General features: G+C 39.4%; 1 protein-coding gene across 1 annotated transcript in view; it reads right to left on the bottom strand.

Annotated features, from left to right (window-relative positions):
• ATP8A2 (ATPase phospholipid transporting 8A2) overlaps window positions 1–25,500 on the bottom strand; it is a 549,272-nt gene that overhangs the window by 222,499 nt on the left and 301,273 nt on the right. Inside the window, exon 26 of the mRNA XM_065423317.1 lies at window positions 6,248–6,431. Within this exon, the coding sequence (XP_065279389.1) occupies window positions 6,248–6,431 (184 nt within the window). The remainder of the gene's footprint in view (window positions 1–6,247; window positions 6,432–25,500) is intronic.

Genomic DNA, 25,500 nt, shown 5'->3' with positions numbered 1-25,500 from the left:
ATCAAGCCCACAGTGTGGGCAGGAAATGTGTCTGTCACACAGGCTCTGTCAAGGAACCCACCTGTGACTTGTAACATTCCTTTCAGTTCAGCCTCAGGCCTCCCATGAGAAGAGAATGAATTTCACCATTGTGTGTGGTGGTTTTTGGGAACCAGAAGGATGCCAAACAACTCATTTCCACTTCTGGGCTAGTGGTATGCCACCTCAAAAGGTTTGGAGTTCAAGTTTCAAATTCTAGTTCAAATTTATTATTCATCCAAAGCCCATTTGAAACTCTGGGATCTCCAAACATGAGCTAGAAATGTCATGATATATAGCCTTTCTCCCAAGATCTCCAGGACTTAATGCATTTGCTGCAAATACCACAAGAACAGGCTCTGGTGGTATTTCAGCAAAATAGAAAACAAAGCAAGCCACATTATAAGTCAGTTTGGGTTCAGTCTCTATCCAGCCTACATCAGGATTGGAAAGTAGATAACCAAAAGTGAATGGCTAATAAATGTACTAACCCATTAACTACCTATCAACCTACTCTCTCTCTTCCGTCCTGCCACAACTTTAATGCTTCCCAAGATTCATCCTTTGACAGTGAGGCATATAGTGTAAACTCCAGCAAGGCTGGCATGTATTCTATCGATATACTGTAGAATAACCCAAAGAGGAAAAACTGCACAAATGGTGTAGCCATAACTCATACGATGTTAACAATTTAGTTACTATAATGCTACTCACTGGGTTTGTAATCGCTCAAGAAAATGCAAAAGTGCTACCTAAAAGAGCTGAGGAAATGATGCCACTCAGAAAGAATAAGGTTCTGATACTTTAAATACATGTGAGTTGTCCCACTGAGCAGTGACAAGGAATTAAATAAAACAGCCATATTTTATTTTAACAGAGCTCAGTGGAGCTACTGACATGCATTGAGTTACTTACATGAGTAAGTGTTTGCAGGAAGAGGGAGGGTCTAATAATAAGTGAGATACAGAGCATACATGGGTGCCAGGAGATTTATAAAAATTGTAAGGCCAAAAGGGACCATTATGATCCTCTACTTTGACCTCCTGCATAACACAGACCATAGAACTTCTTCCAGCAATTTGTGCATCAAACCATAGCTTCTGTTTGAGCTATAACGTATCTTCTAGAAAGATATCCAGTCTTGATCCAAAAATGAGAGATGCACTACCAAATAAAAAGGTGTTTTTAGAGTACCAGTACTCATTATTTAATACAACTGGGTGAAATTTAGGAAAAAGAAAACATCTAGAATACAACCCAGGGTTTCCTAGAAACAAAACTGAACCATGAACCCAACATTTATTTTAAAGGAAGAATTTCCCTGAGCACCGTTCCCCTTTAAAGTATTCAAAAAAGCAATGATCCCAAGACACTCAAGATTCCTCCGCTGTATATAAAGTATCTTCTCAATAAAAAGTTTTATTAAATTTTAGAACCATGTAAAGAACCTCAGTATTTTGGTTTAGGAATTCTTTGAAAATGAATCATGGGGACAAGAACATTTAAAAAAAAAAGAGGATTCAAACATAGTCTCTGTATGAGTGGAAGTTATTCTTTGGGCCCTGGGTCAGAGGCAAACTTCCTTTTTATTTGTTTAGTTCATTATAGGATTCCTCGTGGAATCCTTAGTGAGTCTTTATATAGAGCTTTATTTTTCCATGTGTGCCCACTTCTGGAATCACTGGATTGGAAGTATCATTTGGGTATAAGATACTACATTACAGTGGTCTACTTAAATTACTCAGAAGAACGTTCTCCCTTCAAGGCGTGCATATAATTTCCACTAAAGTTCTTCCTCAATGCAGAAATATATGGTAAAAATATACCATATGAAGCCTAAGTTTTCCTTTTGAAAACTATTTAGTGTTATTTTAGCCTAGTATTTCTCCTATTGCAAATAACTCTGTCTCATTTTACTAATCAGCACACAACACAAATTTGATTCACGATAACACAGCAATATACTGTAATCTTTCAGGTAATAAAAACACTCTTCTCCCATCTAAGACAAACAGTTCCATGTGATTTTAAATTTTGTTTCCAAAATTAAAACTGCATGTTATTGTTGCCCGCAACTTAAATAAAAGCATTAACTATAACTAGGGCTGTCAATTAATCACAGTTAACTCACACGATTAACTCAAAAAAATTAATCGCACTTATAACAATAGAATACCAATTGAAATTTATTACCGTGTATACTCGATCATAAGCTGTTTCGTTTATAAGCCGCCCCCCCCCAAGATGGATAAGTAAAAACGGAAAATTTTTATAACCCGTTCATAAGCCGACCCTATAATTCAGGGGTCAGCAAACTTTGGCTCCCGGGCCATCAGGATAAACCGCTGGCAGGCCGAGATCATTTGTTTACCTCGAGCGTCCGCAGGCACGGAGGTAAACCTAAGTAAACAAAGTGTCCCGGCGCACCAGCTGCTTACCCTGACAGGCCAGGACAGCAACTGGTGGGGAAATTTTTTTTGGGGGGGAGAAGCTGGGAGTCAGGGGAGTAACCCCTGTGACCACCCCCCACATGACCCCACCCCTAGCCTGGGACCCCCACACTCTCCCCATCACATCCCTTCCCACCTTATCTGGGGAGGGCCAGGGGAGGATGTCTCTGACCTGGCTGGAGCTGCTCCGGCAGGCTGGGCAGCGCGGCTGCAGCCTGCTCTGGCGGGCCAGACTGGGTGGCGCAGCCGCGGCATGTTCCAATAGGCTGGGCCGGGTGGCACGGGCGCAGCGTGCTCCGGTGGCGCGGCCACAGCCTGCTCGGGGGGGGCGGGGCCGAGCGGCACGGCTGCAGCCTGCCATTCCTGGAGCTGCAGCTGCTTCGGAGGCTGGGGGGGAGAGCAGCGTGGCCAGAAGCGGAGATACTCTGGCCCTGCCTCTTCCCTTCTGGCTGTGCTGCCTCTCCTTGCTCCCTCTGTTGGGGGGGAGGGGCTGTGTCCCACCTCTCATACATACATACATACATATGCCGACCCCCTTCTCTGATGCTTCCCTTTTTTACTAAAAATATTTGGCTTATGAACGAGTATATACGGTAAATATTTTTGGATGCTTTTCTACATTTTCAGTATTGATCTCAATTACAACATAGAATACAAAGTGCACAGTGCTCACTTTATATTATTATTTCTGATTACAAATATATGCACTGTAAAAATGATAGTATTTTTCAATTCATCTCATAGAAGTACTGAAGTGCAATCTTTTTAGCGTGAAAGCGTAACTTACAAATGCAGATTTTTTTGGTTACATAACTGCATTCAAAAACAAAACAGTGTAAAACTTTAGAACCTACAAGTCCACTCAGTCCTATTTCTTATTCTGCCAATTGCTAAGACAAACAAGTTTGTTTACATTGACTGGAGATACTGCTGCCAGCTTCTTATTTACAATGTCACCTGAAAGTGAGAACTGGCATTCGCATGGCACTGTTGTAGCCAGCGTTGCAAGGTATTTACATGCCAGATATGCTAAACATTTGTATGCCCCTTCATGCTTCGGCCACCATTCCAGAGGACATGCTTCCATGCTGATGATGCTCGTTAAAAAAAATAATACATCAATTAAATTTGTGACTCTACTCCTTGGGGGGAGAATTGTATGTCCCCTGCTCTATTTTACCCCCATTCTGCATATATTTCATGTTATAGCAGTCTTGGATGATGACTCAGCACATGTTTCGTTTTAAGAACACTTTCACAGTAGATTTGACAAAACACAAAGAAGGTACCACTGTGAGATTTCTAAAAATAGCTACAGCACTCGACTCAAGATTTAAGAATCTGAAGTGTCTTCCAAAATCTGAGACGGACGAGGCATGGAGCATGCTTTTAGAAGTCTTAAAAGAGCAACACTCTGATGCGGAAACTACAGAACCCAAACCACCCAAAAAGAAAAATCAACCTTCTGCTGATGGCATCTGACTCAGAAGATGAAAATTAACATGCGTCAGTCCGCACTGCTTTGGATGGTTATCAAGCAGAACCCATCATCAGCATGGAAGCATGTCCCCTTGAATAGTGGTTGAAGCATGAAGGGACATATGAATCTTTAGCGCATCTGGCACATAAATATCTTGCAATGCCAGCTACAACAGTGCCATGTGAACGCCTGTTCTCACTTTCAGTTGACATTGTAAACAAGAAGCAGACAGCATTATCTCCTGCAAATTGTAACCAACCCTGTTTGTCTGAGTGATTGGCTGAAGTAGGACTGAGTGGACTTGTAGGCGCTAACGTTTTACATGGTTTTATTTTTGAATGCAGGGTTTTTTTGGTACATAATTCTACATTTGTAAGTTCAACTTTCATGATACAGAGATTGCACTACAGTACTTGTATGAGGTGAATTGAAAAATACAATTTTTGTTTTTCTACAGTGCAAATATTTGTAATAAAAAATAAATATAAAGTGAGCACTGTACACTTTGTAGTCTGTGTTGTAATTGAAATTAATATATTTGAAAATGTAGTAAACATCCAAAAATATTTAAAATAAATGGTATTCTATTGTTGTTTAATCACATGATTAATCACGATTAATTTTTTTAATCGCTTGACAGCCCTAACTATAACATTATCTCTATTGCTATGGTCAATAATCCCCAAACCACAGTTAAACTGAGCACAACCCATTTTCACCATTCTTATATTCATCCAAAAGCGACACATGAATATCAAATGATTTCATCAGGTTTAAAGTTATTAGAATAAATGCCAAAGGCGTTAATAAAATGTGATAGGCCATCTATGGACAAAACTCTGACTACCTACTTATTCTTTTACACTGCCATTTTAATAAATAAATTGAATCTTATGAAGTCTTGTAAATACGGATTTTTTAAATGAATTGTGCCTCAAAAGTAATATATGGTAGAAGGTTAGAAGATTAGTAATGTAGAGACCACTGCTGGACAGTGTAACCATTGTGATCAAGGCAGTTGAAGGTTGTCCTGGTGTATTACACTTTTGGTGTCATACTGTGTCAGTGTTCTTGCAGTAAACTACTGTCTATTACTGAACTAATATCTGATGAGGTTTTTAACCTGACATTTTAAAAGTGCATTTAGTGCTTGTGAAAATTCTCAGATGACCACTCCTGAATACAGAAGCCCTCTGCCTGACCACGGAACACATACACCATGGTAGCAGTGCACCTTTCCTTTATTGCTCTGTCAATGGGTCAACCTGTTCAGGAACAACTGCCTCGAGGAGTAAAAGGGGAGTTTGCCTTTCTGCCCTTCCAATCCTTCAGCTCTCTGCGGAAATTTCCAATAAGGGTGCCAATTAGTATCAACTGTAAAGGAAGATTTCATAGTGAGTTCATCTGATGGCTGCCTACATGCTTGTGGCATGAAAGCCCAACTCATTTCTCACAGGCTACCAAAGAGCCAACAGACTAATGACTTCTGGTCATTACCCCGTTCTAGATTTGAATCTAACCTTCTTATACTATTATATTAAAGATTTTCTTATCACAAGTGATAAGTGAACATATATGATACCTTAACTGTAAATAAACAATATTCACATTACATGTACATCAGCAAAAGTCTCTTTTCTTTCTTGTGCTGCTTTTAATATGTTTATGTTTTGATTTGTTCAATTAAACAAAGAGCTTGCGCAATTTGCATGGCTTCGTCCCACTGCCGCCTATAGATAAAGTAATCAGTGCTGAATTTGATGGGATAAGTTGGGAGCATGCACCCTAGTCACTGGCACTGCCTGAATTATCTCAAAATATTGACCAGCTCTTTAGTATTTGAATAACTGATTCTTTAGTAGTTTGAGAAAAACGTGGTAAAGAGACTTCAAAATAAAAATGTCCCATCATCATCTGCCTCTTCTGGACATTAATATAGTTCACCAACAGGTGTCAGTGACAAGAGCACACTGAGGAAGATAAATTATAATTAGAAGGGCATTAAATGTAACTGTCATGAATGGCGCCTCTCCCTGCTTACTGAACAGTTTGAATGTTCCACAGCTGGCAAGAAGAAACCTAAGCCTTTAGGAAAGGGTTGATCATTGCCCCAAAGGGTACAAGATCAAAACTAAAATGATCCCTAATACATCCAAGGTATCAGTTTTAGATGGCAGTCTCAAAGAGGATATGAACAAAGATTCTCTCGGCTTGAAAGCCAGCAATGAAGCGCTTATGCTGCCACACAGCTGATACCTCTGTCAACAGAACATGGCAGCTGCTTTTTAGTGCCTCTGACCTGTGCTATGGAGTAATCAGAAGAGTTGGTTGCCTGCATGCCCTCATTCCCACTGATCCCGACTCCCACATGCGCGGTCTGGATCATTCCCACGTCATTGGCACCGTCTCCGATGGCTAATGTGATGGCATTTACATGTTTCTTTACCATGTCTACTATTTCAGACTTCTGCAGAGGAGACACTCTGAAAAGGAGAAGAGAAAATGTCAGTCAGTTTCCCACATGCTGAGTTATGTATGCCTTTCCAAAAGGACAGCTGTAATCTCGATTTAGATGTGCTGGAAGGGAGTTACTGGAAAGTTGCCTAATTCAACACTTAGAGTTTAGAACATGTGCCAAATGTTTTCAGAAAGAGAAAGAAGCATTTTCCATTTTTATAAGATAAAATGAATAGAGATCATAAACAAAAACATCAAATTGATTTTTGTGTGAGAGAATTTAATGCTCATGAGAGATGCCAGATTTAAAGCCTCGGAGACTGAAATCTTTTCTTTATCTGCTACATCATATGCATCAGCTGTGCAAGCTTCCCCACTGGATAGGCCACCATTAGGTTGGGAGGATAAGTCAGTCTCTATGATGCTTTCAATACTCAGCCTCTTTTCAGAGACTTCAACCAAGGGGATCAACTGGTGCAAACTGTGGTGGCGGTTTTTGAGGTTGAAGGACAGGGTTGTAGTAGGACAAGCAAGTACCAGGAAGAAATAAGAAGGTATAGGAAAAGCCCCTTCTTCCCACTTATCTTACACCTGCTTACTCCCTGCTGTGGGTTGCTTTTCCTCTGTTACAACCCCATCTTTTCACCCCTTCAGTCGGTAAGTTACACCACCTTAATGTTATCTTATGCTGGTTATCTGCATGTAATGTACATCAACATTGAGATCACCTCATAACTTGTCCTAATAGGTTACTCTTGGAACCGGACAGCTCATAGTTAACTGCTGTACCAATATGCTGCAAGTGTAGGCCACTAAATCAAATACGAGTCTTCTCTGTGCAGGATAAAGACCCCAAAGCTGCAACTGCTCTGCCTGTAAAACAGCCATTGATGCCAATGGGATTTCTGCATGTGGGCCAGGTCCTTTAGCTTTGGCCATTTCAAAGTGTTGAATAAGGGCTTCACTCTGATATCACTTACTCCACTTTGACATTTGTACAACTTTGTTAACTTCAGTGGAGTTACTCTGCTTTCTACACCATTATAACTGAGAGCAGAATGTGGCCCTATGGTTCCATAACGTATTTATCCTCATGTACACTCATATCTATCTTATACGTAGATATTTTGAACCTGAATCTTCTCATTTACATCAGTTTTAACTTGACATGCCTCCACAAAATTCAATGGAGATACTCCTGATTTATATCAGTGTAAGTCAGAGAAGACTCAGAACCTTTATGTATTACATTGAATCATCACACACTTGAACCAATTTTTATTCAGGTACAATACCCAGATTATTGAAGGGTATTTTGGCAATACCCACAAATAGCCAGTCTGAGTATTTTAATTCTAGGCCCATCTGTACAAACAACCTTAATTCCTTTCCACATCACTTTTAGTCAAATGAAGTCTCAAAACTACTCTACATACCTTTCCATAAAGCTTTAGACAAAGCTGTTTCACAGCTGAAGCAGGCACATGCACTCACAAACAAAATATAATTGATACCCAAAGGCTTTACTATTAACATAAGGATTTTTATACATTATTTTTTCAGACCTCTGCACTCAGTGGGAGTGACTTATATTTATCCCTTTTATACATCTGGCTGGATTATAGCTGATCAGGAAAAAGAGCCTATGGCTTTTGGTCAGCCTTTCCCTTTAAGGGCTTGATCCTGCCTGGCGTTGAGCACCTCTTAGGATCAGGCTTGATGAGTAGTTTGAAAGTTTTTTTTTTTTTTTTTTAAGTTACTGTGGTTGATCTTCATATGTTAACAAAAACATTTAGAAGAGCTAGCAGCTGTTGAGTTTCAAAAAACTGAAAGCAGAGAAAAGTTGACTGGGCCATAAAAAACACTTAATCCCAATGACTTTGTGCATGAAATTCTCATTGGACAGATTTATTAAACCCTCAGTTGCACAGCAATGTAAAACAGTACTTTAGCACTCAAGGGACTCAACTGTACTGGAAACAGAAAATACAGACCATATTACTAATCTATCTTGTAAATGAGATGTTAGAGTATAATTATAAGGCATCTCTGAACTTAATTTGAGTCAAATTCTCACTTTTATAAATGTGAATGGTGTAAAATACTAATGAGAATATGCTCTATCTTCATCTCTTACAAGAGTGTGTCTGTGTATATGCGCAGAACATCATTTACATGCCTCAGGTGCACTGGAGGCAAAATGCAAAGCCAAGGACCTTTAGCCACATCAGAGGTGTAATTTCTCCATAACTGCACACCCTGCTGTAGCTCTTTTTGTTTACTTATAAAATGACTTCGGATTGTTTAATTTTTTTTTAAACTGATGTTAATTTTTCTACTTACCAATTTATCTGAATTGCCTCTGTGAAAAATAGCTAAAAAGATGACTCAATTATTAAATATACTGTGTTTAAAAGTACTTAGAAAAAATATGTTTTCACATATGTAGACCCTATTGTGTATTGGAATCTACTAGAGCAAAGCCCTGTGTCCATATGGGGGTCTTGCTAACATCAGTGGGACTCCAAACAGATGCAGAGATCCATGTTTGAGAATCCTGATAGAAGATCAGGGCTATTAATGCATTCTTCTAAGGAGTCCAGACACTGCAACTATAACAAAGATTCTCTCAGGACTTCCCTGGCAACCCCATTTGAGGTGTTTATAACTTGCTGGTGTGTAATTTCACTCGGGGCTCAGAATTGGTATCCAAGTTTTTCTTCCAAAATTTCATCCCAATCACAATAACAGTTTTTATGTCAGAGCAGGGCAATAAAAGAAGCAAAATCATATGACAACTAATTTGAAAAATATGACTGAGGTTTGTATTCTTTGACAAGTAATATACACTTATATGCAAAATCAATATTAATTCAGTTCTCAGTTAACCTTTCAAAAGTCAGGAAAGACCAATTTTTTTCTAGATTGAACACACAGGCCCAGATTATCTGGTCAAACCAGGCAGTACAGGATAAGGGCTGTGGTTCACTTGATACTAGATAGCTGAGGGTAGGGCCAGCTTCATCATAAATTAGAGCAATCTGAAGGCTGCTATAACTCACACTTGGTCACCCATGGCCTCAAGGTGCCGTTCTCACATTTTCACTGGCCATGCCTTTTATTCCTTCCGCCACATTCCTGGGTTGAGAGGAGGAACAAGTCCCATAATCTTAACCCCTTAGAACTATGAAACAGGACTGAGTTTTTAATTGAAGCTAATGGGGCTACTCAGAAAAGTAAAGTTAAGTACATGAATAAATACTCACAGGATTGGGGTTAAGCTTCCACAAATGTTGATTTTGTATTTAATTATACATTATTTGTCAGTCAATAAAATATATCATAATACAAACTGGATTTTTTTTATTAAACCCTACATACTGTACACGTATTCTATGTACCAATGCTGTACTATTCAGTTAAGGTTGTCAATGAATAACTAATACCCAAAGGTGGAACAATTTTTTCTTATTATTATCTTATCTACCTCCCGATTCCAGAAAAGTGTTTTAATCACATTCTTAGTAATATATATCTATGGTAGATACAGATAAAATTATAGTGCACTATAGTTGAATATGTTAGCTGTGGGTATAGTCTAACACCCAAATAAGGCTCTCTTTATTGTAAGATAGATGTATTCAATTTCAAATTAAGCCCAATAATAAATGTATGCTTTTATAACATGCATCTTTTCCCCCCTGAAAAGTACATTTCCTGGCTCCAGAGAATATTTCTTGATGCATACAGTATATTAGCTATAGAAGTTACAACTTGAGATGGTCACTGATTTCTTGAGGGATTTTGTATTTTTTTTTTAAACTTTTTTTCTTCTCAGCTTCCAAACTGTCTCTCATTCCTTTTAATCTACCTTGCCAGATTGTGCTGTGCTAGATGACATTAATTCCCTTCGATTTAGATGGCATTAATTCCCTTAGAATCGGAACTGAGATTCATTTCTGCACTTCTGATAAGCTATCTACATGAATAAGTAGAAGATTACAGCACAGACCACTCAACTAACCTGAAAATCAGGTGGTATCTTGATCATTTCCCCCCCTTTTCCAGTTCACAAAACTTTCTGGATAAATGAGTAGCTCAAAGTGTACTGGAAAGGAACTGACTGCTTTGAAACAAAATTCTGCAATGACATGTAACAATCCATAACTGCCATCTGGCAAGATGTGTCTGCTTTCACTACTTGTCTTACCCTAAAAATAAAACTAGGAAGGAAACTATGCCCCGGGATACATCCATGCACATGGAGATTAAGAGAAGTAGTAGTAATACAGAATGGTATGTTCATCAAAACCCTCCTGCTCCGGTGTTCTGAGACTGGCAAAACTGGAGTGCATCTATGAAGGTTCTCAGTGTGTCTGTCTGGAAGACTATAACCCCCAAATGGGACCGACCAAAAGTGAAATATTTTGCACTGGTTATTTATTAATAATAGGCTCCTACATGACCTCTGTGAATTTGTTTGGATGTAAGAGAAGGAAGAATTTGGAACTAACTCTTATGTTAAGGTACATCTCTGAGCAAGGGAAGAAGGGTTAGGATTCCATTACGCTTATTGGGCCAAATCTTCAAGTATCTTCTTATGTCCAAATCGTCCTGTCTGCTTCCATAAGTAAACCCAGGCATATGGATTTAGACTTTGGGGCAGGACTGGGTCATCTTCTGTCTTTACAAAGCTTCTAGCACACTTTTAGTGCTAATGCAATATACATACACCTCTACCTCAATATAACGCTGTCTTCGGGAGCCAAAAAAATCTTACCACGTTATAGGTGAAACCGCGTTACATCGAACTTGCTTTGATCCGCCGGAGTGCGCAGCCCTGCCCCCCCGGAGCGCTGCTTTACCGCGTTATATCCGAATTCGTGTTATATCGGGTCGCGTTATATCGAGGTAGAGGTGTACTATAAATAATGACTATCCAAGTGTGTGTGTTTGCAGAAAGGTAAGTGCTACCCAGGGAGAAGTTGAAACAGGGTACCTGGGGAAGAAGTGGGAGCAGGGCTGCAGCTGTTCTGAGTCAGGCATCCTCAATGAAGCCAGATGGCTGATTATTCAAACCTCACTTATCTTAACCCCAATGGGGGACAGGACCCTTTGGCATAGAGGGGATTGGGGATAAGTGAGGTTCAGATGTTTTATTATATGCATATTATCACCATCTTGTGAATTTTCCACTTAGTATGAAAATTATAGGTAAATTGCACAGGGCACACTTGTTCATACCAAGCATTTTAAAATAGATTTCCATTGACTTATATTGCTCAGCACCTGTGACTGTCATAAAAGTCAATTGGAACTGTGGGTGATCAGCACCTTTCAGAATCAGGCCCTTAACTGGTAATGAATTTGATAGTTATATCTCTTGACTAGAAACATCTTTAATTAAAACTATATTTTGCCTTTCCAGGAAAAAGTTGTAGGATTTATTTTTAAAAAATCTGAACCTTGGGGTAGTTCTGCTGAGGTTCAGCTAATCTTTCAGCTACAATTAGATATAGAGTCCATACTCCTGTTCTTGGCAGCCTTCCCAATGTGCTCCAAAGGCTTCCCTTTCTTGGGAGAAGCTGCTCTGAGGTGACAGGGCACTGATCTGTCCGGGGACAGATGTGTGTGTGGAGGAGGAGAGGGGGTGTCTCCTGACGTGGCTCAGAGGGTTGTTGCAGGGAACGTTCCATTGCCAACAGCCTAAGCTTTATCTCCCTGATCTTCCGAGCCCTGGACTTAAGTGCTAAACAAAAAGGAGCACTTCTGGGAGATGTGAAACTCCCTGTGACGGGTTGGATCACAGAAACCCCCTTGGGAGCTGCCACCCGATGTACCAAGACTACCCCTGCTTCTGTTTTCCCTGCCAGCTCAGGACTCCAGCACCCTGTCTTGCTGAGCCAGACACTCCCGTCTGGCTCCAGACACAGACCCAGGGTCTGAATCACTTGTCCCATAGCTGCAAGTTTACCTGAAAACAGCTCACAGAAGTGTGCTTGTCTTTAGCACTCAGATGCCCAACTCCCAATGGGGTCTAAACCCAGATAAATCCGTTTTACCCTGCATAAAGCTTATGCAGAGTAAACTCATAAATTGTTTGCCCTCTATAACACTGATAGAGAGATATGCACAGCTGTTTGCTCCCCCAGGTATTAATACATACTCTGAGTAAATTACTAAATAAAAAGTGATTTTATTAAATACAGACAGTAGGATTTAAGTGGTTCCAAGTAGTAACAGACAGAACAAAGTAAGTCACAAGCAAAATAAAATAAAATGCGCAAATCTATGCCTAATCAAACTGAATACAGATAATCTCACCCTCAGAGATGCTTCAGTAAGCTTTTTCTCAGACTGGACACCTTCCAGGCCTGGGCACAATTCTTTCCCCTGGTACAGCTCTTGTTCCAGCTCAGGTGATAGCTAGGGGATTCTTCATGATGGCTTCTCTCCCTCTCTGTTCTCTTCCACCCCTTTATATATCTTTTGCATAAGGCGGGAACCCTTTGTCCCTCTGGGTTTCCACCCCCCCTCACTGGAAAAGCACCAGGTTAAAGATGGATTCCAGTTCAGGTGACATGATCACATGTCACTGCAAGACTTCATTGCCCACTTGCCAGCACACACATATACAGGAAGACTAACAGGTAAACACAACCATCTGCAGACAATGGTCCTGGTTAATGGGAGTCATCAAGATTCCAAACCCTCATTAATGGCCCACACTTTACATAATTACAATAGGCCCTCAGAGTTACATTTTATATTTCTAGTTTTAGATACAAGAGTGGTACATTTATACAAATCAGATGATCATACTCAGTAGATTATAAGCTTTGTAATGATACCTTACAAGAGACCTTTTGCATGAAGCATATCCCAGTTACGTTATATTCACTTATTACCATATTTTCTCTAAAACTATCCCAGTTACATTATATTGACTTATTATCAAGTTTTTATAAAACCATATAGACTGCACAACGTCACACTCCCCCAGACAACGGACACACTTGGAGTGTCTGTTGCTCATTGGTATAGCCTCCCGGCAAGAGAGGCAGCATTTGAAGACTGGTGAACCAGGCAAACCACATCAGGAGAAGACAAATCTCCTGTCAGTCCCCTCATCTAAACCCAACTATATTAACACTAACAACAACTCTAAGCTAAGTAACTTTGCTAGAAAAAAGGTGAAGAGAAAAAGGCCAAGTATGCTCTAGGGGGCAGACATACTAATGTTTCATCTGGGGCCAAGGCAGTAGAGGAGGCACAAGGCACATGCGTGGGTCGAATGGGCAGTGCTAGTTAGAAATCTTTGATCAGGGGACTCAAGAGGCACATGGTCACCTGAAGTGGAGCACCAGAGAAAGACACTGCTCCAAGAAGAAAGAAGCATTTCTGTTATAATTTATGCAATTTCCCTCTTCACTGAAATCTACTTATTTTAGTATATTTTCACTCATGCTGTGTAGTCTTTAAAAGTTCTCTGTGAAAGGAAGGAGAAGGCAAGAGCGGAAGCTGTGCTTTAAATAAGTGATATTATATCCTTGTTTCCATGCTTCAACAGGGATTGAAATAACACATTTAAATACCTTAATGTCTTTAACACGAAACACGTTAATTTGATACTCTGCTTCCTTGAAATGCTTTGTTAATGCATGCAAACCTCTTAGAAGCCTACCTTTCTTGAAATTAACATAGATTTACCCTGTTCTACCACAAAGTACACTGGTATTTCAAAATGCCATGCCTGACCTCATCTGCAGAGAAGGTAGGATAGGAAACAGCCCAGAAAGAAAGCTGAGACATATTAAGGTTACTGACATTTAAGAGCATGCAATGGCTCCTAGAGAACCATGCAACTAATATATCACTGAAATTCATGTTCAAAAACTTGTCAAATGGTGCTACCAAAACATCATACTTTAACAGCTTTTTAATTTGAGTTAGGCCTCCCTTGATACATGCCCTGGAAAGCAAAGCAACTAGCCATCTGACTACCAGTTCCAAATAAGAGCTAGACTGTTATTACACTCAGTAATACAAAGGCTGCTCTAAGAGACATCTTATCACAGACGTACAGCCAAACAAAGGCCTCCACAGCAGATTAACTGACATGAGTAATTGGATAAAATATGGATGTGTCTTGTTGAACCAAAGTATGCATTGTGTCCAATGTATTTTACAGAGTAAATCTCTTAATATTGAATCTTCTAACAACCACCCCCAATAAATATACACTGGACTCTGATGCACTACTTTAAAAACTTTGCAAACAGCATTGAATCACCTGTTGATGATCTGTATAATATCTGCAATGGGTGCTGTGTTCTTTTAACAAATAAAGAAACAGCCCCATACGTTTCCAGAGCAGAAAAAGACAAAGCAGAGAATAAGAAAACTGTTTCTTTCTTATAAATTTTTGTTTATTAATAATGATTTGCCAAGTTGTGGTGGAATAACTACCTCTTCCTCTCTTCTCTGACGGACGGTGCTGAGTGAACCCTTCTCCAGTTCCGTCCTTCAGGACAATGCTACCAATTATGGCTAGACTACATGTCCAAACCATACACAATTCTTGTTGCATCCTCCTCCATAACATTTTCAAGAGCCAGCCTCTTCTCTACACCCACACAGGCAAAACTCTTACCCAGGCCTTCACCATCTCCCATCCTGAGTACTGTAACCTCCTCTTCTCTGGCCACTCCAACACCTACCCAACTCTCCTAACACCCATCTTTGTCCCCATCTTTCTGGCCCATCACTCAGGCCGTATCGCCCCTTGACAAGTCCCTCCACTAGGTCACACCCTTATTCACCACATAAAATACACGTTTCTAGTCTTCATCTATGGCAGATTTTTTTTTTAAGTAGTTCAGTGTCTCAGGCCTGGTCCCCACTAAGCCCCCACTTCGGACTAAGGTACGCAAATTCAGCTACGTTAATAACGTAGCTGAATTCGAAGTACCTTAGTCCGAACTTACCGCGGGTCCAGACGCGGCAGGCAGGCTCCCCCGTCGATGCCGCGTACTCCTCTCGCCAAGCTGGAGTACCGGCGTCGACGGCGAGCACTTCCGGGATCGATTTATCGCGTCTAAACCAGACGCGATAAATCGATCCCAGAACATCGATTGCCTGCCGCCGGACCCTCCGGTAAGTGTAGACGTACCCACAGCCATTGTAGACTCACCATTAATTTAATCTCTTTTGTCATTTTATTAGTGGCCTCAATTTATCTCCCTGGCATAAATGTGAAGACCTCTCTTAACCCCTTTAAACTCTGATTAGTTGGTAACCTGTTCTGCTTTTCTGTATGATTTCTCTGCAAGCTTCAGCTCACCAGGTATAGTCTAATTGGATGCTTCTACACCACTGGCTGGGTTATCTTTATAATGGGAAACAAATAAATACAATAAAGTTGTTAATTTCTTCCTGCCTCCTCCATTTCTAGTGCATGACAATACAAGTTTCTACTTCAACATCCCCTAACAAGAACTGCCAATTATGAACCCATACGACTGTACCCATTCTTCTGAACTGGAAACAATATATTGCAATAAGGTTTCAGAGTGGTAGCCATGTTAGTCTGTATCAGCAAAAAGAACAGGAGTACTTGTGGCACCTTACAGACTAATACATTTATTTGGGCATAAGCTTTCGTGGGCTAAAACCCACTTCATCAGATGCATGGAGTGGAAAATGCAGTAGGAATACACACACACACACACACAGAACATGAAAAGATGGGGGTTGCCATACCAACTCTAACAAGACTAATCAATTAAGGTGGGCTATTAGCAGGAGAAAAAAAACTTTTGTAGTGATAATAAGGATGGCACATTTCAAACAGTTGACAAGGTGGTATGAGTAACAGTAGGGGAAAAATTAGCATGGGGAAATAGTTTTTAGTTTGTGTAATGACCCATCCACTCCCAGTCTTTATTCAAGCCTAATATAATGGTGTCCAGTTTGCAAATTAATTCCAGTTCTGCAGTTTCTCATTGAAGTCTGTTTTTGAAGTTTTTGTTGTTGAAGAATTGCGACTGTATTTTCCACTCCATGCATCTGATGAAGTGAGTTTTAGCCCATGAAAGCTTATGCCCAAATAAATGTGTTAGTCTCTAAGGTGCCACAAGTACTCCTTGTTCATATTGCAATTAGTCATTTTTCATCACACAAATCAATGCAATTCTCTGTGAATTCAACTCCTTCTTCTGTACACCACTGGAGCACTCATCCTTTGGCTCTAGTAACAGTCAATCACTTCTCATCACTCTAGTTGGCACAGGAAGGATCTTCATAGGGCGTGAACTATAAGGAATCTGTGCCCTGGGCTCAGTGCAGTAGGCAGATTGGTCAAGGTGCAGGGGCACAACCTGTTTCTGGGTGAACAAAGGGTTAATTTGAAATCAGCTCTCTCTCCCCCTCCTGCAAAGGTGAAGAGCTGAGGTGTATTTGCTTAAAATTCCCACCTTCAGCTCCAGCCTCCCCAAAATGCTTTTTGGGCAGAGAGCAAGCATTAAAAACTAAATCTGAAAGGTGAATCTTTTGAAAAGGAATGAGCGTGTGTAAATAGGGTGCTATACTGGAGGATATTTTGCATACTTATCGATAACGATTGCAAGTGGCAACTGCTAGAATACTGTTTTAAAAGTGAAATTAATTTATCAAGTTAATTTTGAGCTTTCCTCAACTCAAGCTGATTAGCATGGAAACAAATGTACATTAATCAGCCTGAGTGGTTTGCATGCAATACAGATGTCTGTCACTTTCAGTGACTGAGCAAAAATTTTTACACTATCTGCACAATGTACAAATTAGTATCTTTACAGTATTAAACACAGTATGGCATATATGTGAATGTTTTATATAGCAAAATTGCTTATAGAATTTTGAAGAATATGGTAAAATTAAGTGACAACTGAAATTGTGTTAATTAACGAGTATTTTAACCCACTTAGAGTGGTTCTGCCCTGGGGTGAAGCTGAAGGCGAAAATAGGATAGCCATGATGAATACCTGCCTCTGGACTCTGAATAACAATACTATCACAGTGTCTATCAACTCATCTGAGTTGTGTTACCAGATAGCAAGCATTCTGTTCCTCCACACCAAAACACTGCCCAAAAATACACTATACTGTAACATGTTAAGATTTTGCTGCTATTCCATGGAACATTCCTATTCAGCTCACACCACTCAACAAAAACAAAACAAAAATAGTGGGGGAGATATGCTTTTAATGTAATTAATAGATTTGAGATTTTATTTGCCCAAAGCAAGTATCTTGTCATTACAGCAGTACTGTTATTTCTCTGTTCAATTTGAGCTCTAACAATACATTAACATTTTTCTGTCTCTTTCTGAAAAAAGGCCTCTTGTAGTTTAAATGAAGAAAACAAATGAATGAGCAAACTTTGATTACATTCTACTGTTAGAAAATGTAAATATTTGGTGTGACAGTCCATAAAGAGATGTACCTTAGCAGGGAAGTTAAGCATAAACCATAACTGCCATCAGAGGGCTGTATCATCTTGACTGTTCATGACCCAAATTGACAGGAATGCCTGATTTAGAAGAAATTAAATTTTAAAGTTTTGGAACAGATTAAACAGTACAGCTTAATATAGGTTGATGTAGTGTCACTGGGATAAAATATTAAAATCTATTGCGTTTTAGAGCTGATTTGAGCTAGCAGAACAGTTCTCACCAATAAATAAATAAATAAACTACACACACACAGAAGTCTCCAAAGTTAGGATCCTAATAGGAAGTGGTGTGAACTTCAAAATTTTAAAGCACACAACAGTTTCCGTAAGTCAAGGGGTGTGCCACACTTTTAAAAATCAGGCCACTTATATAGATGCTTTAATATGGAATTAGGAGTCTGACCTTGGGCAGACATTTTAAAAACTGTTGGCCAAACTGTCTAACTTGTGCCCAACTGATAACTGGCAGATTATTAAATTATATTATTAATACATATTCTATCAGCACCTACAGCATGCTGTGAACTTTACACAACAAATGGTAGAAGAAGGATACCCCTGAAGTGTTTCAGAGTAGCAGCCGTGTTAGTCTGTATCCGCAAAAAGAACAGGAGTACTTGTGGCACCTTAGAGACTAACAAATTTATGTTCCGTATGATACAGATAGCAAGGGTAACACACAGTAGGGAGGGGATGGAGAGGAAAGGCAGAGGCCCCTAGTAACAATATCACAGTAACTCAGTTTAGATACATAAATATCTAGAATCACTAACAAATTGTTTTGGGGTATGTTTTTGTTACATTAAATTATCACTTTTCCTGTGAGTAATTATATCTGAGGTAATAGATCTCAGACATGATAACTTGTAAGGTACCTTTGTGATTTTAGTGCAACATTAACAGCCCATATGGGAGTATTAAAATTCATTACCTGATAATATGCTTTGAAAAAAACTGGAAGCTGATAGATTGAATAGCCATAGCCTAGAAACATAACTTTTGTTAATTTGAAACTATTTCCCTTACTTAATCCATGGAATGCTATACCCAATTCTGTTTAGGCTTCGTCTACAACAAAAGTTGTACAGCCTTAACCCCCAACCCCCATTGTGGACGGTTACATCAGCATAAAAGGACTAAACTAGAGCAGCATAAGCACTCAGTTCATTCCTGAACAGGAAGAGAAATAAGCACTTTAATACCAGTATAACTGCATCCATGCTAGGGGTTGTATCAGTATAACCATGTCGGGGGCGGGGGGGAATCACATTCCTAACTGAAATAATTATACTGGTACAAAATCTGTAAGTATATAGGCCTAAGTTTGAACAAAAGCAGCTCCTGGAAGAAATGAAACGGTTACTCCCTTTACAACGGTAGTGATCGCTGAGCTATATTTGATGTGGCAGATACATTATAGTCAATAATAGTATTTTAATAGTTCAAGAAATATAAATAGCTAACAATTCAATCCTGCAGCTTGTTCTGCATGGCAGCTGGGACCCTCAACCTGTGTGAAGTCCCAGTGACTTGGATTTAGGAATTTGGGGCCAGATTTTTAAAGGTATTTAGATGCCTAAGTGCAGGTAGTTACCTAGTACGACGATTTTTTTAAAGTGCCTAAAAAGATTAGGCACCTAATCCCTGCATTTCTACTTCACTTAGGTGTTTTTGAAAATTTTACCCATAAATCTAGTTTGCCCTTTCCTATGTTTATCCTTTATCTCAACATCCATCTTCCCTTTGCACAAATACTTCTATCATTTCAAGTTGCTTAGTCACACCCATCTTTTTGTTTGTAGTAGCAGTATTTTACTGACTCTTGATCATGCAAAACTCCCATTAACTTCATGTGGAGCTGGAGGGTGTCCTTGGTATATTAGTAGAATGAAAGTTGTAATGCTATGTTTATAAGAAACTCATCAGTGAAAAATATATTCTTAGAAATCCCTATGATGTTTTCAGATTTTTGTAAAATGTTCCAATTTTATGTGATTTACCAAACCCTATCAACCTGCTAACATTTGATAACTCTAAACAGGGATGTGCCTTTTAACTCCATTGAAATTATTTGAAAGAGCTTTTAAGCAGGAGAGTTGAAAAATCAAAATATTTTGCTAAAAAGCCAACCCATCATTATCCTTCCTAAATAGGGGTCATTAGGATATACACATCTAGGAGCTGATTCTTCACTCTCTCGCCCTTTGTGTAGTAGTTTACATTTGTACAAAGAGGCTGTAAAATGTTGCAATTCTGATTTGGTAACTTTTTGAACGCACTTTTCACAGATGTAAATAATTGTGCATGGCGCCAAGCAATGAAGAATCAGGCCACACAGTTTTCACCATTATTTAAAGAATGTTTTTTAAAGTGAAGATAAAACAGGATCTTGCAAACTTCTGAGAATTTTGCTGCAGCCCAATTAAGTCATATCAGTACTAATACAGTTATGTATTGGGATTTTCAGGAACAAAAGATGGTTGGGTATATTTTTAAAAAGTTAACCTTTTCCTAAAGGCAGACAGAAGGATATTGCCTGAAGGACCCTGTGTCCTGGAGAGAAACTGGCTTTGAAAAGTTTCAGCAGGCAGCATGATAATGAGCCCATTTCTATTGACTTGTTATCTTCAAAGGTGAACTCTTGGGCAGCAAAGAGGCAGCATTCAGCACCAGGCTGTTACTGTGAAAAAAGTCCTCCTTATCCATTTTCATATCAGGGTGATTTATACTATCAGACAGTCAAGCCTATTACTGCCACAGTGATTTAAAACACCAGACGGTACAGACTGCTAGCATCACAGTGATTTCAAATTTCAGATAGTCCAGATTATTAGCACAAATACTAACAAATACATCCCACCTTGTTGATGTCAAGGTAATTTAAAATACCTATCAGCCTAGGCTACTGGCACACAGAGGTGAAAGAGCTAGACTGTATAAAGCAGCTTTTTATAGAAATGGAAACCACGGAAAATGAAAAAAAGGACTGCCAAAAGTTTTGCTGCATTCATTAATATTCTTCATGACTCGGGCAAGATTATAGGTAGCAACCCTGTGAGGAAAAGGATGACTTGCCCATTGCTGAAATATTCATTGACTTAGTGGGGATCAAGGTTTGGGCTTTTGGGGATTTTTAGATAAGGTACCTTAGGCATGTGCCAGGGCATGACCAAATAGGTTGTCGTTGGGGTTTTTTGTATCCAGTTATGAAAAAAAAAAAAAAAAGCTCACAGGATTCCATCTATCTATATAGACACACACACACACACACACACACACACACTCACACTCTTCCCAGGTTATTAAATGGCTATTGCAGCAACATGTAGATTTCTATAAACCAGCATATTGAATGTTACCAAGAACTCAAGTTTGCTTTAAATGTACAGCTGAATTTTGTCAACATGAGATAACTAATAAGCCAAGATTTACAAAAGAATGTGTGCAGAGAAAAAAAAATCGGTGTGCATTCAGCCCAAGCTATCCCCAAAAGCATGGATCATTAGTGAGGTATAAAATATGAACCCCACATTCAAATACCACCATCTCTTTGCCTTCCTGGCATACCATAAACTCCTTGGGATGATGTGTTGCAAAACATGCTCTGGAAAACTCCTTGGAATGATGTGTTTCAATGTTCAAAATGCTAAGTGACATGGACAGTACTTCTCTTGAGGGGCTGTAAAAATTAATTTACAAGGCAAAACAAAAGCAGTACCCAGAACAGAGCTCAGCAACAAGGAGGGGCAGCTGTCTCAGACTATAGTTACTAGAATTGTACACCCACAAGCCAGACTGGTTCAGGCCCTGATTAATTCTGTCACATCTGCTGAATATATGGTTTCACAGCGAGGTCCCTAAACTGGCACAGCTCATTCACTGAGGGAGATTCTCTTTCTGCCCAGAGATGTGGGCAGTCTGCAATACTGTCACTCTGGCATCTTTAAAAAACACTGAATTCTCTTAAAAATAAGAAATTAAAGCAAATGCCTTACTTTACCTAATCTCATACAGTCTCCTATAATCCGATTGGCAGCATTTTATCATTTCTCCAAACAGGATTAATAAAGAAGGCTCAAAAATGCTATACATTGCACTGGCAGTGATATGGAAAGTAATGGGTTTACAACTGCAGAGTTCCACTAGGGTTAGGAACTTCAACATAAAAAGTGGTCAAAAAACTGAATTCAAAGTCAGGGAACTATATGAGCAGCCCTTCCCCAAGCGCACTGGAAAACAACAAGATTACAGTCTACAAATAGGAGCTTTATACTTAGATTTTTGTTAATAATCAAATGCAAGCTAAAAACATTGCAGTCTCAAAAATTCAGTGAAAGATAGGCTGAAGGCATCCAAAAAAGTAAATTACCAAATCTTGTGTTTTAAAAAAAAAAAAAAAAAAAAAAAAATCGAAACAAATTTATATAATACTAATATCTGTTTATTCTCAAAATGCCCTTGGGTCATAACATTGGTGCTTCACGGGATGGTCTTTCTTTTCAAGACTACGGATCTGATTCTCATTTGCACCCTTTTCACTGCCACAGTTTCCATGACCCCATATGACAAGTTTACATGCCACTGCAGTGTGACACAGTCTTAGTGTACATGAAAATCAGGCTCTATACATTTATTTTTAGAGTCATGTAAACAACTAATTTCTTTTAAATGCATATAGCACAAAATTCTTGCCAATTTTGGGTGAGAAGGCTAGAGGTTAAAAAAAGTACAGGGCGTCATCTCCCCTAATAGGGGCTGATCTAGACTCTGCAAGACATGTCAAGACATAGCTCTGCCGGCCAAGCCCCTTAGTGCAGATGCAGCGTAAACTGGCAGGAGTATCTACCCCATTCCCCCAACATCATTAACTATGCTGACAGAAACAGTGTTTGCCAGCACAATTGTATCTACTCTGTGGGCTTTGCCAGCATAGCTAGGTAGGCTAGAGATGTTATTCTTTCCACACTCCTAGATGACATAGCTATGGTGGCAAAACTGTAGTGTAAAACTAGGCCTCACTAGGCAATGGAACCATCTTGGGTCATCTATGCAAGGTCACGCTGGATTGGATGGAGACTGCCCCTTCCTTAGTGTGGAGCCATACTCCACACTCACTGAGGCAGACCATGATTGGTCTGCTATAGGAGAGAGGCCATGGCATAGATCCTTCCATCCCTCTCACCCTGTGTGTGGGTGATGTCTATACTTTGGACAACACAGCCACTGGTCTCCATGGCTGCTCTGCAGATGGGGTGAGACGATTCCTTCTTCTAGTCTTGCCCTGCCAGCCCACTCCTCACGCATGATCCTTGCTCAGCGTCAGAATTGCTTCCCATAACTTTCACTTGTCATCATGTCCTTAGTGTGTAATGGTTGTTTTTATTATAGTGATGTATGTAATGATAGATCTCGATTGGAATAGCACTTGGTAACCTTAATGATAAGTTAACAATATGCTTGAGTGGGAATAATTATAAATTTCTCACTATTTTGCTTTTTAAAACAGTTGTAGGATAAAAAATAAGTATGATTTGTACCCAATCCATTATAACTGTACCCCACTTGGCTAAGTACCCCACCTGAGAGAAATCTAAAGTCAATGTAGACTCGACAGAAATAGAGTGGTCTGATCCTGCAGTCCATACACTGGCTAAACTCCCTCTCTAGGCAATAGTTTTGCCTATAAAGAGAATAAAAGATTAGTCCTATGTGTATATTTCTAATTTATTTTTTAAAAAGCACTTTCAACAATTATCACCGAACATTTCAAATCTATCAAAATTGCATATTTTAGCGCTGTCACTAGTGCGTAAAGTCTGAACATCTCTCTTCTTAATTCAAGGGGAAATCAAAATTTGTTGAACCTGTTAACACATTTTTAGCTTCCTTCCCTCACCTCTGCGTGAGAATGGGAAATTGCAAGGTAAACCTACTTCTCCTAATTAAGGAAAATCAATCAGGAACAGCAAAAAACAGTTTCAGGAAATTGACCATTAGTCTCATTTCTACATCACAGCTGCTGAGAGAGAGAGAGAGATACAAATAGGAAAGTGGAATCTTTTAAAACTTAATTTCATGATCAGACTTTCTTAAAAGGCCCAAAACAAGACAAGATCAGATCAAAATGAGACGATGAGGCACTAATAATAAATAAAAGTAAACCCAGTTTTCGGCATGTGCGATCATAAATATGATGAATTTCACTGAATTTTATAGCAGGGATCCTCAGAATTCCATAATGTGAACCACAGCTTGATACACAGATGGCTCCATGAACACCTCCCCTCAAATTCATGATCTTACAACATCCCTATGGCATCTACAGTGATGGCTTATATGGCAAAGTGATATTAGGAAAGTATTAGATATCTTTAATGCAATTTAGCAGCTGAAAAACAAAAAGCTACCAGCACATGCCTGACCCAAAGCCCACTGATATCAATGGGAGCACACTAACTTTAATGGGCTTGAATCAGGCCAATGTGACCAGCCAGTACAGACCATAGTTTGAGAACCCCTGTATAGATATATTATGTGTAAGAAACAGTTTCCAAGGCAAGTCATTTCTGAAGGTCATATGAGCACACTTTGCACACTTGCAATTAGCAACATAAAACTTTCTCATTACATTACTATTCCCAGCACACAATGTAGCAGCTGAGAAAGAAATCAGCTCAATTATGTGTGTTGGACAATGAATGAAACAAATCTATAGTAGCCTTTTTATAACAAAAAAGCCTGAATAATGAGATACTTGCCTGAACTATCAGTGAAAAAGGTAAAAGGGGAAATGATCTTCTGTTTCTTAAGCAACCTTCTAAGTGCTGCTCACTCAAGAGAAATCTAATGAACTCTGTTTAATTTTTTAAATCTTTACTTTCAGTAGCACATAAAAGGGCACAGGCACATCACATTTCGCCCAAAATGTAAGCTTTGTAACAAAACAAACAGTTTACCAGTATATTACCAAAGCCTACAACTACAGGAATGTTTCCATCATTTTTCTATTATTTTAGTATCTAATACACTTTCTTTAATCAAACAAACCTCCTTTTGCAGCATTTGCAGCCTAAACTTTGCTCCTTTGGGTTGGAGCATGAGACTCAAAGTGAAATTGACTAGAAAAATCTAATCTTGACCAATATTGAGAGAAATGTAAAAAACTAGTAGCTGTGGCCCCAGCATACCCCACTCATTCCCTGCCTAACTAGAGTACTTGTATCACGCTCTTATTATAGTATCTGGGTGCCTCAATTTTTAATGTATTCATCCTCATAACCCAAGTAGTAAGGAAGTACTGTTTATTCCTATTTTACAGATAGGGAATGGACTTCCAGAGAGGCTAAAATTGACTCATCCAAGGTCACAGAGGAAGTCTGTGGCAGGCACTTGAACCCAGGTCTTTCAAGTTCTAGGCTAATACCCTAATCACTGGAATATCCTCTTCCTTTTTCCTGAAGACTTCGTACAAGGGACTTTTCTGGCTACAGCTTGCTCCAAGTGAGGATCTCCATGGATAAAATAATACAGCCCTAGGATGTGCATCACCTCTGTTCTGCCTACTCCTTCCCCTGGTCTGTCCCATCATCAACCCTTAACTTAGA

The sequence above is a fragment of the Emys orbicularis genome, chromosome 1 (assembly GCF_028017835.1).
Source record: "Emys orbicularis isolate rEmyOrb1 chromosome 1, rEmyOrb1.hap1, whole genome shotgun sequence".
Taxonomy (NCBI): domain Eukaryota; kingdom Metazoa; phylum Chordata; order Testudines; family Emydidae; genus Emys; species Emys orbicularis.
Note: the sequence above shows the minus strand (reverse complement) of the source record. Positions and strands in the feature narration are given on the sequence as shown.